Here is a 20,396-nt window from a genome sequence, read left to right on the forward strand (position 1 = left end):
CTAACCTGGCCCAGCGACATCAGTCATAATCTGAAATTAAAAATAAATTTCAATAAAATTAAATTTCTGACGTACTTGACAAATTATTTTTCAAAAAAGTTTTATTAAATAATATTTACAAGTTATCCAATAATAAATTTTCTTTAGAGATAAAGAATAATTTAATTTCATAATATTATAATATTGATTATAAATTGATTTAAATAATTATTGAAATCTTAACTTTTAATGAGGTATGAATTTAATATTTTTAATGAATATTTTTTATATTTTAATGAAATATCGCCAATATTTGTATATCTTTGTAGAAATAACCGTAAATATCAGGGAGGAAAGGGACATTACACCGTAAATTTTATTGGTATTTAAAGTTTTCATAAACATACTCTTTCATTCCATTGCTTAAATACTTAAAACGGATCAACTGCAGTTCACGGTAAAATATTGCTGGTAACGAATATTGCTAAAAAATTATAAATTTTAAAGGCTGCTAGCTGCCAACCGACTGATCGTACAGATCATACCCGCACACCATTTTAAGCGGCATACGAAGGCCTACAAATAATCTGGAATAGCCAAAATCCAATGATGCACAGGGAAAGCTTCACTGAAGAAAAACCGCGTAAAATAGGTCTTTTTCGCGCATTTCTCTGCACTGCGAGATAATTATGCATTATTGATTTATGGCTATTCCAGATTATTTGTAGACCTGCTTATGCCGCTTAAATCAGTGTGCGAGCATGATCTGTACGTTCAGCCGTTTGGCAGCTAGCAGCCTTTAAAATTCATAAATTTTTAGCAATATTCGTTACCAGCAATATTTTACCGTGAACTGCAGTAGATCCCTTAAAACTTTTACAAAACTTGAAAGGTTGTTTCTGAAACGATCAAGCTAATATTGCTTGATTCACTTCTTTAGGTCTTAAAATAGTGATTTTTTAAATAGATTGGAAAACTTACTAATTTCAAAATAAGATTGTTTCAAGCTAGCGGTATCAAAACTTTTTTACCAAGAATTTCAGGTGATCTCCAAAAAACGCTAATATACATTGACATACCTGTAGGGGCTGCGACCGTTGACCTTCCAGCGAGGCCGTTATTGCTGCCACAGTTATTTCATATCTCGTGAACGGCACTAAAAAAAAAGTTTCATAAAGATAATTTATTATTGAAATCGTTTTTATTAAAAATTTCATTTTTTGGGGGGGGATGCTTATCTTTAAATCGTTTAAAACACAGTCTTTACAGTCTAAATTCCCTCAGTAGATTTTGTTGTACACTAATTATAATTCTTTTTAAAATGTCTAAATCTTTTCAACGAATGATAAATATACAATGACAGAAATGACCAGTTTTTATAAAAGTTTGTCAGCATAAAAGCTTTTACTTATGAATTTAAGCAAAAATTTACTTGAATACGACAAAATAAATGTATTATATTAGAGGTTATTTTCTCTATTTATTTCTCGCTTTGTTACTTACAACTTATGTAGGAACTATCATTTTAATCCAGGGATCTAAAGGGATAAGACAATGGTCGATAAATTGATGGACATCCCCGATGATGATACACAAAACTACCCCTTCTATATATTAAAATTAGTGGTTGACATGTTTGAACACCTAACTTAATTAATCAACCAATCAGAATTCAATAAAGTCCCCAAAGTTGTTAAGCCAACAAATACAAAAATACTTTTCTAAAATTTGGAGACTAGTGTAATAAACAGCCTATTGTCCTCTCTGACTTTAACTTATCTTTCATTTTTGAAGTTAAAAAAAATTAACAAACTTTAGCAATCTAATAATTCATTATACATATTTCAATGCCTAATAACTTTATAATTTTTCCAAAAAGCAGTATGTTGAAAACTAAAGAGTCATTTCTCAGACATTATACTTGTTATAGTATAGTTCATACAATGTATATAAATAGCAAATTCAATTGATTTAAATTCAGCTTTTAAAACCTGTCGATTGTGGAATCAGACCTCAACCCTAACAACTGAAAGAATGTTTTCATGTTACTAAACAGTTCAATGGCCCCTCTTTTTCCATGATTCACTACTAAACATTGAGCTAAGACATTCATGGGAACACTATTTCCTATCAATTACCTCAAACGGGCGGGGCTGCAGTCCATGACATTCTAACGTCAGACCCAACAACTCAGGATAACTAAGGGAAGCCAAACAGTAATGTGTTTAATCTGTTTTTGGGCCATATCATTCCCCAACTATATAGGTCGCGCAAATGACATAGCAGCAGTAGGAACCATTTACAACGATTTTAGTCGTGACTCTGTGTTAAGCCGAGATTCGAACCTATCCCATTCCCGACGCCCATCTGATGCGCGACGTGTTGATCAACTATAGGAACACTATTAATGTAGCCAACTATAAATTTGTTGTCAAGTTTACTGTTGAACAATTCCTAAATTGTTGTCACAAGAAAGCATTATGTAAATTGTTGACCATTAGTCAGACTATTACTTATCAGGGAGGCAGGGATATGTCATTTGGAATAAATATTTGTATTCCTCTCTCATCAGGCGAACTGGAATCGATATATAATTACTTGGATGTTGCACCAGATTTAAAGGTACTCTAATGAAGTAATGCTCATAGCTGGCTAAAATCACGATACCCCCCTTGTTCACCCTGTTTACTCCATCTCCTCCCCTCTACTGGATGAACGAACTGACTAATTAATAAGGTCCATATCAGCAACCTAAATGGATGACTAATTTTCCTTTGTCAATATATCCACGTATTCTATATCCATTCAAACTGATATTTATTGATATGATTTAAATTTTCTTAGAAAAATATTAAGCATTGCTTAAATACTTATAAATTTTTTTTGTTAAATAGTTTGTCACCTTTCTCCCTGTTTTCAAATATAAATAAAACTATAAACATAAAAGCTTGTCGTTAAAGCATAAGTCTTAATAAAACATAAACAAAAATATGTTTCATAGTCATAATGTCTTTACTATATATCCGTTCTCAAAGTTGATTATTTTTTAGACTGCTGCACCTTGGGGTTGTCGAGAAATGCAAAATTTTATCGAAAAACCTTCAACCAAAAAATAAAAGAACTGCTTTAACAAACAAAAAAGATAGGGAGATATAGGTAGTTGTTATATTTTCGGCATGAAACCACCATTGTCGGCGTTAGTACAAAAGGCATAAACACAGAATACCTAAAAAAAACATGAGACCAATTGGAAAATACCTAATCTGACAAAAAATACCTAATGTAGCCAAAAAAAACTTAATGAACAAAAGACCTAATAAGACAAAAAATTCCTATCGGACAAAAGGAAAAATGGAGGAAAAAGTCATTTGAAATACATCTGCCAAACAGACGAATTGAACTGTGGCTGCGGCTCGTAAAAATTACCAGGATGTCTCTGCCAAACCTAATTTATAAGTAATGCCTGTTTGTCAATCCGTCCGTTAGTCCGTTCATTCTTGTATATTATTAAGTAAATGATTTTTAAAAAGTTTCAGAAGAATTTTTTATCAAATATTTGAAACTATAACAAATGCATAACGATATTCTTTATTTAATAAAAGTTTACATATTATAAAAATCTTTATTCTTTTCTAAAACTAAAAGTATAATTTTATTTGTAGTGGAACAAGGAGGGATAAGGAAGGGTGAGGGGGGGTGAGGAAGGGTTAAATGTAAGCAATATCTTTTTCTTCTATGAATTGTGTAAAAATGTTTCTGCGGTTAAGCAGAAATTTTGGCTAAACGAGTTGGGAAGGATGAATGTATGTATCTATCGAATGGTTTGGCAAAATAAGTTTTACATTTTTAGGAGGGGTTGGTATTATCGTCCAAAAAAGATTACAGGTGGACGGAAAAATTCAACCTATATAGTCCTCTAACCTCATGAAAATACCACAAAAATTCGCACCTTTTCCTTATTTAAAATTTCAAAATTGTAGTTAGAAAACGGTGTAAATATATTTACAGGAAACCTTATGTGACAACCAATTAAACAATTATAAGAGAAATACTGTTTAATGGTTTCTTTCATATACTCCCCATCTTTTGAATTATCGTGTTATTGATTATCAATTTTAACTATAAAGTAGAAATAAGCTATAAATTATAATATAAACAAGGATGATAACATCCATAAAAGTGAGATCTAAAACGGTAGGACAAACAAACATTAACACTTGTACATAGAACTTACAAAATGAGCAGATTATGTTTAAGGAATTACTTACATTATTATGACTTGATTATAGAGATGCTTTGCTTATAACATTGTACCTTGTTGTATTAAAAAAAATTTGACTACCTGGTAACGATTTTAGAGTTGCTACGCTTCCTAAATCATACCTAATTGTTATGAAATTTGTCATGCATTGAACTCGATAGGACAATTCTAACATGTTTAAATTAACCAAAAGAGATAACCGTTCCGGACTGACAGGCGGACCTACCCTAATTATAGAAAAGCTTTTAATATTAAAGATATGGCAGCAAAAAATCTGTAGTTTTGTATTTTAACCATATGTAAGAAAGTGAGCTAGACGGACAAGGAAATATATTTTACTTTTTTCTAATCTGCAACAACAAGGAATAAGGATCTAAAAAAGGTTTCTAAAAAAGTGTTTCAGAGAGAGAGGGGACAATCGGCTGTTTATTACACTAGTCCCCAAAGTTTATAATAACGATTTCTTATTATTCGTTGGCTTAACAACTTTGAGGACTTTACTTAATTTTGATTGGTTGATTCATTAAGCTGAGTGTCCAAATGTTTAAACCACTATTTGTAATATACAGAAGGGGGAACTTTGAGTATCAACATTGGGGGTGCACATCGGCTATTGTCTTATCCCTTTAGATCCCTGAAGAATTTGCCGTGTAAATATTAACATGTTCAATTAAAGCATAACATAAGTTAGTCATAACTAAGAAAATTACTCAAAGTACCTGCGTTTGCTATGTAACAAGTTTGATCATAAAAAAGATTTTTTTAAAAGTGGACAAAAGTGCTATTTGGTTACTAGCAAAGTAAGAACTTATAGACAAAGTTCTTTCAGTCAAGAAGTCGATTTTCAGATTAAATTGTTAATAATGCTACATAGCTTACTAGAATTTGTGGTTTTTAGTAACACTCAGGGCTCGGCATCCGCGACTAAACCTACTCTAACTATTTATGTCGCGCACCTGACATAGCAGCAGTATAATAATTTTTAACGTCTTTAGTCATGACGCGGTATTAGGCCGAGATTCGAAACTATCACCTCCCACGAGCGGGCCACCAACGGTATAGTCGTTTTAATATAAAAAAGTCTTGATGTCTAAACTTTTATTTTCAGAAAGTCTATCCCTGTTTTTTATGAACAATTTCTTGCTGAATTTGTAACTTACATTTTTCATAAAATGCTGAAACAGTAGCAGGAGGAATTTTATGGATTAAATCTCGCTTTCTGTACTATACATGACACAAAGCAAGAGCTTCAAATAGTAAATAAAAATTTGTTGTTAAAAAAGTTAAAAATCAACATGTTCAAATTGGACATACGGACATTCTGGTAAAGATTATAGTGTTGTTACGCTTTCTAAATCGTACCTAACTACTACAGGAATCAAAGTTTTGAATCGATAGGACAATTCTAACCTGCTTAAATCAACGGAAAGAGCTAACTGACCTTGACTTAAAGACGGACAGACTAACCCGAATACAAGAAAAGCTTCGCTATAAAAAAATACAAAAAAAATTAAAAACTTACTTAGATGAGAAATATTGTAGATATTATAATCTGAAGAAGTATTGACCGTGTAGATTTCTGCATCACGTCCATGGTTGTAGTAAATCCTGAAAAGCATAATTATAAACAGCGTAGCTTCTCTATAACTAAATTACGCCCTGTCAGGTTTAGATTAAAGAAAACGAAGTAGCGGGGTTCGTCGTATTTTCATAGTAGCTTTTGATAGGTTATTTTATGTTAGGTTAGGTAAATGTTAAGGATTTCCCCGATGATTTAGGAAATAGGCCCCGCAGGGATAGAGCCCCTCGCAAGGGCTAGGAATAGGAGAAAAGCTACATTGAAAATACACGACGAAACCCGCTACCTCGTTTTCTTTCCATGACACAAATGTTTTTTTTATTATATTAATTTTAACATATAGTCAATTGTTATTGTACGTCGTTAGTAGACTAATATGTCAGCTATGCTTACTTATATCCACTTTTTTTCATTATTAAAACATAAAAAAAAACTTTTTATGATTAATTATTCCCAATTCAGAATCCCATTTACTTGTTAATGCTCTATTCCAATAGGACTCAATTAATAGCATAAAATTGGTTTTACAATATAAATTACCTAATTTGAAAAAGAAGACTGATAAATTACTAATTGACAAAAATATAGACGAAAAATAAATATAAATGAAACGAATATGAAACCGTATTTCTTTTCCAAGAAATACGTACAAAACACGTTTTTGTGTTTGTACACTTTTAAGATTAAGTTTAAAAATTATATGAGAAAACTCTTTTTTAGACAAAAAGAAATATTATAGTAATAAAAATATTTATTAACCTCATCATATTAAAAACACCTTTCCGTGGATATTAACATTAAACATTATTAGATTAAAACCAGGCTTGTTTGCCCAAAGGGGCCGAAGGCTCTGGCTAACAAAACTGATATTCATCATATGATTTTTATGTTAATACTCCTGAAAAAAATCTGTACTACGATGCTGACTTGATTTTTAAGTATGGCTGAGAACCGGTTCTAATCCAGAGGATATTAACCGGTTTGGAAGCTGGATAATATTTACCTGTAACCAATAATCTTTCCATTTGAATGTTCAGGCTTATACCAGGAGAGTGATATGTCTAATTCAATCATTTTCATAAATATATATACCAAGGATGACAACATCCATAGGAAACAAATGTATTATTGTGACACATGTTATCAAGTTTAATTATGTCATGAGAAGCGTGGCAATTCAAATTTACAAATATTCTAGAAATAATTACTACAAGTACGCATAATTATGACATTTTTCACAGATTACTTTCAATAATATTTGACAAAGAGAAATTGAAGATTTAGATAGATAGTTCATCAAGTATAAAGATAATATGTCTGCCTTAGAAATACATTTATTTCTAAGATAGATAAATTGGTGGCTGTATAATGTATATATAGGATAGAAAGATAGATATAAGGCTAGCAAGATAGATAGATGTCACCAAAGATCAGGTGTTGATGATATGTCTGTCCCGGGAATTAATCTTATTTCCCACATGGTTATATTTTAGCAATATGTGAAATGTAACTAGAGGTAATTCAGAATATCCATATTCATAAAGTAGTAAGGTTTTTTGTCGATAACTACTGTACTGATTGAGTTCTCTATTTAATGGAAACTTCTAATAGGTCCCTGGATAGTTTTAGGCTATTTAATTCTTATATCTATGTTTGGTTATAGGCTATTGTCTCACTTTCCATAATCCTCAAATACATAGCTCCTAGATGCAAGGAGCCACTAGTATTCTTTTTAGTAGCAAAGCTACTTAATTAATCAAAATGTCCGTCTATCTGTCCTTAAGAACAGTATGATAGACAATTATGAAGTTAAATGATGATTAATTGTAAAATCCTATAAATGAAGGGTCAAATTTTAATAGTTCTAGTGTCCGATGTATTTTATATTCTGGTTACTCTTCACATTTTCTTCTTGTAATTCATGGCAATATGATATTTTTCCAGTTTAATTCTAATCAGGAAAAGCAAAGGATATTTTAAAATAATTAAACAATGATCTTCCTCAAGTTCCTCAAGGATCTAAGAGATTAAACAATGGGTGATAAATTGATGTACATTCCAAAGAATTATGCATAACCCCTTCTGTAGATTACAATTAGTGGTTAAAACATTTGGACTCTCAACTTCATGAACCAACAAATCAAAGTTCAATAAAGTTGTTAAGCCTGCAAATAACAAACGTTATCATAAAACTTTAGGGACTAGTTTAATATAGAACCCATATCCCACCCTCTAGTGTTTACAGTTTGAGAATCATTTTGAGTTTCTTGAAAACATTGAGAAAAAAAATGATGTAAATTAATAAGATTAATCAAATGTTCTGATAAGGTCAAGGTGACTAAAATTATACAGAATGTTAATGGATATAGAATACGTGGATAAATTAATGAAGGAAAATTTGTAGTAAAATTAGGTTATTAATATGGCCCATTTTTATTGGCCAGTTCGTATATCCAGTAGGAGGTGATGAGATGGGGTGTGGGTCTCGTTATTTTAGCCAGCTGCTAGTATCACTTTATCAGAGTACAAGAAAGTCTGGTGCAACATCCAAGTACCTATATATCGATTAGAATGTTGGCATTAGCTTTGATCTTTAACAAACTTAATGTCCGTTCATATATTGCTGCTATTTTTACAATTTAAATATTTTCATTGAAACCGATCAAAAATAAAACAACGTTCAAGCTTTTAATTTGAGGGGGTTAAGATGTGAGGTTCCAAAGGTTTGAGAAGGGTAATTTTTCGTATTTTTAATTCAAGGTGAATGAATGAGAAATTTCTAAGTTTGTGGGGGGAAAACACCCCTTTTTCCTCCAACCTTATATACTCTTTTATACTCTGCAGAGAAGACAAAAAGCGTAATATTCCTGTGATTTTCCAAATTTTAGATAGATTAATAAAAATACCAAACTATTCAATTATTTACAAACTGTTCCTTTTCATTAATAGCGCTATACATGGACATAATTGTCTATTTGTTAGATGAAAATTTGTTATTTTGTACCAGACAATAACACCCGCCAGTGCCAACAATTTGACCCAAAAAAGTATAAAAGTATTTATTTATTGGTTTTACAGTTGACCAAAGTTGGAAAGTCGCATGTTTATCCATTTACACGAAAAAATGAATTTAATTGCATGCTTTGTGTCCTCTATGCTAAAGTAGTGGAGTTTTGGTGCTTGTTTGTCGATTTATATCTAGAAAATTTCAGTTTTTCAGTTTTAGGGAACGATTATTTTGTTAATATTGATCTTTCGTTTAGGTTTAAATTTAAATTTACAGTTAAAAGTTAAAAGTTTTACGTCAACCACCATCAAAAATATATTTTAGTCTAAATTTTTTTTTACGGGAAACAGTCTTTTACGCAAAAAACTCTGATGATTTTATCTACATTTGCGGTTGCGCCACTAGAATCTTAGGGCTCTATATGTAAAGGGATTTGGATGAGCAAAAAATAGCCTAAAACCAGACTTAATATACAAATAAAATAGCCTAAAACCATCTTAGTGAAGCTTTCCTTTAAAGGAGAACCATATCAGTAAAGCGGTTTGTACTTGGTACTTTATATAATAGGAGGATTAAACCATTTAGACCAAAAGTCGTAAAATTAAATCATAAATTGTTGGATTTATTAAAAACAAAACAATTCTTGCTTATTTATGAAAACAACGTTAAAGTTGGATTGAAAATAATTTCCTGTTTTTGAGACACTAGCCAACTATAGACAGATAGACAGACAGACAGACAGACAGATAGACAGACAGACAAATAGCTTTGTAAAGAAAGATAGACTAATAAATAAATAGCTTTTAAATGAATGGACACAACAAACTTTATAAATATGAATGTATATTGTTAAAAATTCTTTAATTACTATGTCTTAATGTTCAATAATTTGAACTGTATAGTTTATGATAATATCCTATTATATAACGTAGTAAGTTCTTTTGTATGGAGCTTAAGATCTCAATAACTTCTGAACAGATTGGGTTTTCTATTTTATGTAAGCTTCACATATGTTCTGTGATGGTTTTAGGCTATTTTAATTTCGTATTTATTTAGTTTTTAGCTATTTTCTAGCACCTTTCTGCCTTTTAATATACAGTGCCCTAGATGTTAAGGGCTCAGCCTCTAGTTTTTTTTATATATGAAAATGATTGCCTGTTTGTGAAACACTAGTAACACTCAAATTAGCTGGAGTTGAAGGAACTGAAAAATATACATTTTTTAGATATCCTTATACAAAAGTATCATGATGTCTTCCTGTCTGTGTATCTTTGTGTCTGTATCGCTAACCACTGAACCGATATGGTTCTTCTTTACATCGATGCTTTAAGGTCCAGGGAAGGTTTATAATCATTTTGGGGAGTGTAACTTTACTATCTGAAATAAGTCGCCCTTGAAAAAAAACAACCCCAAAAAAATCTTAACAACTTTTCATTTAAAACCGAAATGTAAAGTTAAGGGTCAACTAAACTCCTTTAGTCAAGTATGCTTAAGGCCTAGCAGGTAGTTGCTGTATTGCTAAGCCCAGTATTATATTACTAGCGGCTATGCCCCTAGAGGACTCTAGGGGGCAATGGCCCCTAGGGGCACTTGTGAAACCTTTATAAACCTTCCCGAGACCTATGAGAAGCTACCCAGTTAAGGAGAACCCGATCGGTTCAGCGGTTAGCGAGATCCTTCGGTACAAACACACAAACACATAGACATCATGTTACTTTAGTATAAGGATTACCTCCTTGTTTAGTTGTAACTAGAACTGTATTGCTGGGCCCGGCTCCAAGAGGGTTAAGAACCTAACAAAATATATATAAATTAACTTTGTTAAGATTTAAAGTAAATTTTAGAATCAGTCTTTTATAAATATGTAGAATATTACAAAATTAGGAAGTAAACTTTTTGAATTATCGGAAATATTTATAAATATTTAGCAAGGATAAGTTTGTCCATAAGAGCAGCAATATTAAGCAAATGGAGGATTTCCCCCAAAGAGACTGGTTGAGCCAAACTCATCCACACCCACTCCAGGACCAATATTTGAAAACATGAATATAAGAAGGGATTAGGCCTTTAGAAAAGATATTAACTAAATAGTTTAGCTTACATAAATTTAAGTTATGGCACCGTATAATAGAACAGCTCCCATCTATTATATCCCAATATAATATATCCCCCCAATATTAGAAAACCCATGTTTTTAAATTAAATATTTTTTTCATTTGTGATTTTAGATAAGTAAGTTAAAGAGTGATGTGCTACTTTAATATATCTGCATTTCCCTAAATATAAATTCTTTGTAAAATAGTTTTGAAAAAAATGCAAAATATTATCAAATAATATTATATAAGTTATTTAACCATTTTTTTCGCCAAACAAGGACAATTATATTCAAGAAAGCTACCAAATTTGGTTATAAAAAAAAATAGTAAAGTTTATAATTGAAATTCTTATTGAAACAAATTGTTAAATACTTCATAAATTGTGTTTACTTCAGGCCAATTTTGTTTTTGAATTCTTAAATCCGTCTAGAAACAAGAAAGATACATTCATATAATTATAGAGTACATCTGCTGAGAGAGAGAAGAGAGTTTATTACACCAGTCCAAAAAGTTTTATAACAACGTTGCCTTACCTACTTTGGGGACTTGAATTTTAATTGGTTGAATAATTAAGTTGAAACGTTTCAACCACTAGTTGTAATCTATAGAAGGGATACTTTTGTGTATTAACATTTGGAATTTAGATCAATTTAACGGCCATTGTCTTATCCCTTTAGATCCCTGGTAACACTACCTCTAACAGGGGAGAAAGATATTTGTTTATAATATCTGTAATTAGGGTCAAGTGATCCAATGGATACAAAATAGGGGTGAAGCCAGGAACTTAAAGGGATAAGATAATGGATGATAAATTAATGTACATCCCTAATCAAATTCTATAAAAGTACCCAAAGTTTTAGAGTCAACATATAAGGTTAGATGGTTATAAAACTTTGGGTACCAATATAATTCAAAGTTCAATTTCCCCTCTCTTCATGGGCTAATCCAAAAGTTTTATGACAAAAATAGATAGTTGTAATATGAAACAGATATTATGTATCATCCCCCTATCGGCCTATACAAGGATCATTATGTCAATAGCCACCTAAATTTCCTTTCTAGTATGGCTTCGAAACCAATTATTATCCGCTGTATTAAAACTGGTCAACGGCCATATTGAGATTTATTTATAGAATCGTATTACACACAATTTACCCCGAATATTAAAGTAAAAATCCTCAGGGCTTACATTGGTTTTAGTCTTAGAATCTTAATATACGAGGAAAGCTGAATAAACAAAAAAAAATAGTAGAAACCAAGGATGACAACATATAAAATAAGTAGTAAAGCACATACAAGTCATCATTAGATAGATGTTCAGTGATCATAAAAAAGCAAAAATGAAAGAGATCGAAGGACATAAGTCATATTATAAAATCACGAAACATTTATAAAAATTTATTTTTATAGGACCAAGAGACCGACGGACCAAGTAAGTGGTATAATAGATAAAAAAGGATTTCTACAAAATAAAATCAGCAGTATATCTAAAGTGGCAGCCAAAAAATAGCATTTCTCTAATAATGTCACATACTAGAGGACAAACGTAAAGACAAAGTGAGTTACAGAGCAGTAGTTACTAAATTTATTTTCATGTAATGAATCTTTACCTGGATTGAGATCACATAAGCAGTGTAGGGTCGAAGATTTGATAAACTAATCTAAAATAAAAAAATAAAAAAATTAGTTATACTTTCTGTCATGTACCCCCCCCCTTTTTGGAATCCCCATCCCACTTTATTAATATGTATCATTTATAAAGACTATAAAATTATGTAAATTTTCTACTTTAAAATAAAAAAAAATTCTATATTAATTATGCTTCGAACAAGTATTTAGTAGTCTACTTATTCATGTGTGAAAATCAGGTGAAATGTAGACAGACTTACACAAGTTAACGATAGAGTAGATTCAATATTCAATTCAAAATACAAACAGATTTTTTAAGTATTTATTTATATTGGATTAAATGCAGTTTTGGGTAAATATGATTAAATATGTATACTTTATTTAGCAATGGTTAAATACATTAAATGATTCAAAACTATTGATTTAATATGCTGGAAAGTTCTGAAGTAGCGGGATGTCTGATTGTGTGTAAGAACACCAAAGCAGTAGGATGGCTGTCTGTTTAATTAATACAAATGTATTAATTAACTATACACTTTGAAGAGGTGGAATATCTGCCTGTGCAAACTCGTTGAAGTAGTAGGATGTCTGTAAGTAGCTGAATTGGTCTAATAAGACTCGACCCCAAACCAGAAGTGTTCTGTGTGTGGACTCTCAATTGCAACTGTTTTAATAAATGTTCTCTTAACTCTTCCAGAATAATTGAGAGTAATTGAGAGTAAAAACTTAAACTTGTCTGCAACTTAAATATATGACACAGGAGTTCTTAAAATCTGACATAAAACATGCTTTATGGGTTTTTTAATGATATAGATGATTTGTTTATTCAATGAAGTGTTTAAAGGCACCTCAAAGAATGGAAAAACTATACAAAAATACGAAAAAAGCAAAGTCAATATTTATACCATCTGTATAGTACAGCTAAATTATTTAATATAATAATCGCGAATTTGTATGAACAACACAACAAATAAAAGAATACAATATATTATACAAATCTTTGCTAAAACATATGAACAACCAAACATACAAGAAATAAAAGAGTGCAAGTACTAAGTAGTATTGGCAATATTGTAGTACAAATCTTCATATTATTAATAATAGTGCTAATACATATTATATATAAATCTATGCTAAAACATATGAACAACCAAACATACAAGAAATAAAAGAGTGCAAGTACTAAGTAGTATTGGCAATATTGCAGTACAAATCTAGGGATCATGTATAAATATGCTTCTAGAAAAATCACCCTGTTATATTTTCTGCTTACTATTGATAAAATAAGATATACTTTAAACCATACGTTATTTATAACACCTAAGCTAAGGCATTTATTTGATCAGAATTGATTAAAGCTGAAATAATTCTGAAAAAAATGAACACTCTTGATAACATTAACGGTATTTTCAAAGGGATATGGAAGGGCAGAAAAATAGCCTTAAACAATACACTGACATATTTATAGAAATTAAATAGCAAAACATTATCTTAGACCCTATAAAAAGCTGCACTGTAAAGGAGAACAATATCGGTTCAGCAATTAGCGAGACAAAAAAAGCTTACATATTGGGATAATAGGATTCCCTACCCCTTCCCTTTACACCAAAACCAGCGGTTAAATTGCTCAGTTTCAAACAAACCTTTGTACAGTAAAGAATAATAGAAGGGATAACCATATTCATCCTAATACATTTAACTTTTTCTTTGTATTTTCGAGCACTTTTTCATTATTTTGTTGTTTCTTTACTTTAAAATAACCTAATTTTTTTCAAAATATATATCTGATTTTACTATAAATATATGAAATATGGTTAATTTTGTGCAGGTTGACAAGGATTATATGTGATTTAATCGAAATATATTCCTACAAATTGAGCTGTGTGTTTTTCCTTGGATAGTCTCTTTTCAACATCGTTGCCGTGTATTATCCGATAATAGGATTAATGGATGAAAAATATAAATATCAGTGTTAGATGTATTTATTTATGATATACTATTGAATGTTATATATTATATAAACTAAATATCCAACTTTAATTTTGCTGAAAGTAAAAATGACAGCGTTCCAGTAAATTATTTTTAAAAACATTGTTTGTATTTTCTTAGTAGCCCCACAATATTCCTTTTTGTGGTTGATTACAAATGAATAAACAATAATCTCTGCTGCAGATATCTCACAGAAAAAATAGATAATTCGGGTTAAGATTGTATAAGGTACTTTCGCATAAATTACCCTAGTGATCACTGATACCCCCCCCCCCCTCCCTATTTATAAAGATTAAGTGTGTGTGTGAGGGGGGTGGTTCGTTTTTTTGCTTATTACTTTAGGTTATTTCGGGTGCTATGTAAGTCCCGCAGTGAATAGGCATACCCCACCCCCCCTCATTTTCAAATTATTTTAAGAAGTAATGGGGGGGGGGGGGTGTTATCAGTGATCAACTAGGATTTTTTGGGAAATCACCAAATTATAGGAATAATAATATAGCACATATATCCAATGTACTAAAGTAGTAATTTGTGTGTATTTATATCCTTTAAGATCTCGTAAACGGCGTTACGTTTAGCTTTAGAATATTAAGAAAAACTTTGAATTTTATAAATATGATGATTTACAAAGTAGCTTCGCTACTAATAATAGATATGTTCATCATTTGTATAATATGTTTATAAATGCATATTCCTAACCTTCACCTAATTATATTGACAAATTGGATATATTATTATTTGGATGTTGCACCAAAATGTCATGTACTCTGATAAAGTGATGCTCGCAGATGGCTGTAATAACGATACTTCCCTTCCACCCTCTTTACTCCATTCCCTCTTTTCTACACGATGAACGAACTGACCAATAAATGAGATCCATATTAGCACGCACATTTTCCCCTGTCAATATATCCACGTATATCCTATATCCATTATTATTCTACATAGTTTATATAACAATGCAATGCCAATGAAACATATTCAGGGTTGGTTAGTTCATTTTAGTGTAACTTCGGAAAGGGAAGGGACATTGGGAGGTAAATCGCAGTGGTACCCAATGTTTTATAACCGTTTTATTTTATTCGTAGGTTTAAAACTGTTGGTATTCCTAATTTTAATGGTATGGTTCTTAACAGGTAATGTTCAAACATTTTAACTAATAATTTTAATTTACAGAATGGTAAAATTTGTTTGTCATCATTGGAGATGTTAATCAATTTGTCTTCATTGATCTATCCCTTAAGATCTCTTATATAAACTACATCTGTTTATAAAGTTATTTAGTCTGAACTCAAAAATAAAGTGAAATAAAAGACGTTATCGTTTCGATTAAAGGTTTAATGTCTGAAGTTTAAGATCTTAAATATTGCTGGTTTGTTTGTGTTGTTATTTTTTAGAGAGCTATGTAGATATATTGGAGAGGTTATTTTCTTGACATCCCTCCGCCTTCCCCAAGACACTAGAGGTGAAGCATCCAATATTACAAATTTGTTTACAAAATACTCGCATTTAAATTAAACTTGGTTTTCTTTACCTTAGTTTGATTTGGATTCTTGATATCTGCCTGTCTGGATAGTTCCCCATCTTCCTCCCTAAATAATTTCAACATTAAGAATTTGTGCTTGTTTGACTTTTGTAGCGCATTTGATAGAAAGTGGAAAATATTTTTTACCAGGCACTTACGTCGTACAGAGAGATTTAACAGTAAAAGCATGGGTATATGTAATTAAAGGGAAGTCCTTTCACTCCGGTGGCTGTTACACATCAAACCTAACCTCACCCCCTCCCTTCTTCCAAACGGCCAATTTGGTCACAACCAAAAGATTATGATTAAAACACCTTGATATAAATTTTTAAATTTTCTTTTTGTTTTTATCAGGGCTCGTCAGCCACGACTAAGCTCATAATTAAACCCATTTGGAGGATTTTAATTCTTATACTAAAGTAACAGGATGTTTGTGTGTTTGTTTGTACCAAAGGATCTCGCTAACCGCTGAACCAATCGGGTTCTCCTTAACAGGGTAGCTTTTCATAGGTCCCGGGAAGGTTTATAACTATTTTCTTGGGGGGTGAAACACCCCCAACCACTCCAAAAAATGAAAAATCCCCCCCCAAAAAAAAAAAAAATTTTAATTTTTTTTATCTAAAATTAAAAATTTGGAAAATTGGGTGATTAAATTCGACTCTCCCCTCCTCAAGTGCCCCTAGTAGCCGCTAGTTCTTTTAAAAAGAGGAACTGACATATTATATCAGGTCTACACTTTCAGCTGATTTTTAATGAGTAAAGGTCGATTTCCCTGAGACTTACAGGCAGCTGGCGCGCGGCTGCCGTTTTGTTTTATAGCATCAATATTTTACCTTGCTTTCCAGAAGACGCGATACCCAAGAAACTCGCCGTGAATTTTTTCCTTAACAAAACAAACGTGTAAATCATATCTGTAAAATTATCGACATTCTCTTTTTACTTTAAGTTTTTATTTAACCCAAACCATTGAACCAACTTAATTATTTTAAAAACAATTTACATAAATGTTGTAGCAGAGCTTCTTTATGATTAGCCTTGTATAATAGCTAAAATTTTGTTGAAGATTCCCAGTATTTAATTTACTCGGTTCGTCGGTCTTGCTTCTAAAGACAAAAACACTTGATTTTTCAAAAGGTTTTGTCATTTTCTATAATAAACCCATGTACTTTTGTCCATCCATCATTTTCTTTTGCTTCGCTACTTATTGGTGTTGCCATCCTAGTTTATAAAGTCTCTGAAAAGATTTCAAATATTCTTGGAAAACCTGATCTATCTAAAAAAAACTTGCAGCCATAAAAAATAAATCTTAACTAGTCCTTTAAGATTATTAAAGACGTAAAAGGGATAAAATTCATAATCACTAGCGATTAAGCCCCAACTCTTTTACGGCAACCTAAATCTTAACAGAAAAATATCTGAAAACCAGCCCAGGACCTATAAAAGGCGTCCTTGAAATAAAACTATGAAAACAATCTATCTATCTACCTGTGTTATAGGGTCCCAAGAAACAAAAATGCTATCTGGTTTACCAGAGTACGCCTCTGATATTCTCTCTATCTATCTATCTACCTACCTGTGTTATAGGGTCCCAAGAAACAAAGATACTGTCTGGTTTACCAGAGTACGCCTCTGATATTCTCACTTTTCCTAAAATATAATAACTTTTAGATATTCATTTTAATTAAGCATAAAACTAGTAGAGGACCGAGAGGGAGGGGACAATGGGCTGTTTATTACACTAGTCCCCATTGTTATATAATAACGTTTTCTTATTAGTTAACCTAACAACTTTGGGGACTTTAATATAATTTTGATTGATCTATTTATCTACATATCTATCTATCTATCTATATATCTATCTATCTATCTATCTACCTGAAGGTAACTCTCTGGCAGTCATCATAAGGTAGGAGGGCTCACTGGGCTCTGATGCTCCCATCCTATTATTTATCTATCTGTCTATCTATCTATCTACCTGAAGGTAACTCTCTGGCGGTCATCATAAGATAGGAGGGCTCACTGGGTTCTGATGCTCCCATCTATCTATTTATCTATCTATCTATCTATCTACCTGAAGGTAACTCTCTGGCGGTCATCATAAGGTAGGAGGGTTCACTGGGCTCTGATGCTCCCATTCTAAAATAAATTTGAAACTATTTTTTTGAATAAATGTATATTAATCTATTTTTAGATTGTTGAATAACATCTTCTTTTCGTTTTTTACTTTGTATATTAGCTGCTACTGTTAAATCAAAGAAAAATGATGCTTTTCCTTATAAGGTTGAATATGTGTATGGCCTTCTGTCCGCTTAGATTTAGCTCAACAGGTCAACTTCTGCTCGAAGGAAAGCATTGACTAGGTCACGGGAAGGCTTTTAATCTATTTTAAAGGAAGATAGCTAAACTTTCCAAGTAAACATTCTTTTAATTTTGATAAATTGAAAAGGTACTTAATAAGATATTTTAAATCTAGTTTGTTTTTAAGATTAATTGTACATACCCATACAACGAATTATTTTAGGGATGGTTTTGAATAAAGTTTCTTATAAAAAGTATAATAAGATATATATGCAAAAATAAAATCAACAGTCATGTTTTATATGGTGCTTGTACAAAGAAGCGGGAAAAATTATACCTATTGAACAAAGTATTTCTTTATTTTAAAAAAAATCATCAACAAATAAAAGACGTAACAAACTATTTAGCTGATTTGGTTCTTATTTTAAGTGGGGTAGCTTATGAGATTTACGCTGGCTTTTATATATTCTTTGTTGAGAGGTTATTGGCCATTCCAAAAATATTTATTTCTTCAGTTAAAATATCAGATAAGGACACTATCAACTAAAATAATTTATTCTATTTTCAAAAAAAAATCTAATTTGTATCATCAAAGAAACATTTTTCTATAGATGGGGAATATTTAGGTTAAACTTAAACAAACATTAACATAAATATGATAGCAATTTCTATGAGATTGTAATTTACTCAAATTTTCCACCGCTTAAATTAAACAAGCGACTGTGCCCTTAGAGGCATAGGAGATGCTTTATGCTTTAAATATTGGGTAGGGTGGATGGAAGAAAGTCTACCAACAAATATTTTTTTTTTTTGGGGGGGGGGGTTAAACATAAAGCCTTTCGGATAGCATTTTTTTTATATAAGACTTATTAAGACAGTTTTCTTCTGTTAAAAGATTTAATAAATATTCCATAGGGAAGGAGCCAAATTAAATATATAGTATATTTCATTTTTTTGTTTTAGTCAACAAAATATCAAAATAATTCAAAGCAGTGTGATTGTAAAACGGACAATTATTCAGATGTATTTTTTCTTTCTTTTTGTAAAAACCATAAAAGATTGAATCTATAAAGTCCTTTTTGAGATAATTTATTGACTTTTCCTAAGAGGTGTGATTTCGTTTTTGCGTCAAAAATACAAAATATATTTTCAGTTTTACAAAAACACTTCACAAAAAATTAACATTTTCTTCTTTTATATTCTGATTTTCTTAAATAACTCACAGAGATAGGGGGGAGGGGGAATATGAATTTATACATTTGGTTCTTTTCTTTTAAGTATTGACCTCAGCAAAAATTACCCCTCCTAAATGTAACTATTTCTTAGATAAAAGAATATAGGGGTCTAAATCCATAAAAGAATTAAATATTAATTGATGAAGCTAAGTTAACCAGGAAAAAGTGAATATTAACTCTTTTGATATGAGAATATTTATAGTAATAGGTTTAAACCAGACTATGGTAATATTTTGATGTAAAATTTTATTGTTTAGTCATGCATTTAAATTGCTACATTATTTAGCAGAATTAGCCATAAAATTTAAAGATTTGGCGTAAAGACAGATAAAAATCATAGTACTTGAAATTATCTACTGTTTTTGATATGGCTTAAATCGCAATGATTCATTTTTAGACCATTTTTGTGTTATTTTATTGATATGGAATGTAAATTTCTTACCTATTGATGGCCACAACTCTATAAGAGTAAACTGTGAAGGGCTTAAGGTTTGGAACTTTGTACTTCAGATCAGAATTCTAAAAAAAAAAGATAAATTTATTTAAATTTCATTGTTTATACATGGATTTATCTTTCATAGGAAGCATCATGTCAAGTTTAAAATAGATAGAACAATTCTAACATGCCTGATTTACGTATATATTTGATTGTAGAAAAGCTACGCTTAAAATCATCAAATACAGTCAGAAGACAGACAGATAGGGTAAAAAGATTCATATACTACATAAAATGGTGCAAGTTCGCCCGATATATCAGGGAGGGAGGAAGGGGAATGCTTGAGAAAACTCGCAGTGATT

General features: G+C 31.0%; 1 protein-coding gene across 1 annotated transcript in view; it reads right to left on the reverse strand.

The window, feature by feature from the left end:
• LOC145314986 (putative receptor-type tyrosine-protein phosphatase mosPTP-1) overlaps positions 1–20,396 on the reverse strand; it is a 39,682-nt gene continuing 19,286 nt past the window's right edge. The window contains exons 5-16 of the mRNA XM_080155054.1: positions 20,041–20,117; positions 18,137–18,201; positions 17,639–17,712; positions 16,899–16,948; positions 16,075–16,132; positions 12,533–12,583; positions 10,559–10,619; positions 9,982–10,029; positions 6,823–6,880; positions 5,763–5,848; positions 1,059–1,135; positions 1–30 (exon numbers count right to left, since the gene is read on the reverse strand). Coding sequence (XP_080011180.1) covers positions 1–30; positions 1,059–1,135; positions 5,763–5,848; positions 6,823–6,880; positions 9,982–10,029; positions 10,559–10,619; positions 12,533–12,583; positions 16,075–16,132; positions 16,899–16,948; positions 17,639–17,712; positions 18,137–18,201; positions 20,041–20,117 — 735 coding nt within the window. The remainder of the gene's footprint in view (positions 31–1,058; positions 1,136–5,762; positions 5,849–6,822; positions 6,881–9,981; positions 10,030–10,558; positions 10,620–12,532; positions 12,584–16,074; positions 16,133–16,898; positions 16,949–17,638; positions 17,713–18,136; positions 18,202–20,040; positions 20,118–20,396) is intronic.

Source organism: Acartia tonsa, chromosome 3 (assembly GCF_053477335.1).
Source record: "Acartia tonsa isolate MP-2025a chromosome 3, ASM5347733v1, whole genome shotgun sequence".
NCBI classification, from domain to species: Eukaryota; Metazoa; Arthropoda; class Copepoda; order Calanoida; family Acartiidae; genus Acartia; species Acartia tonsa.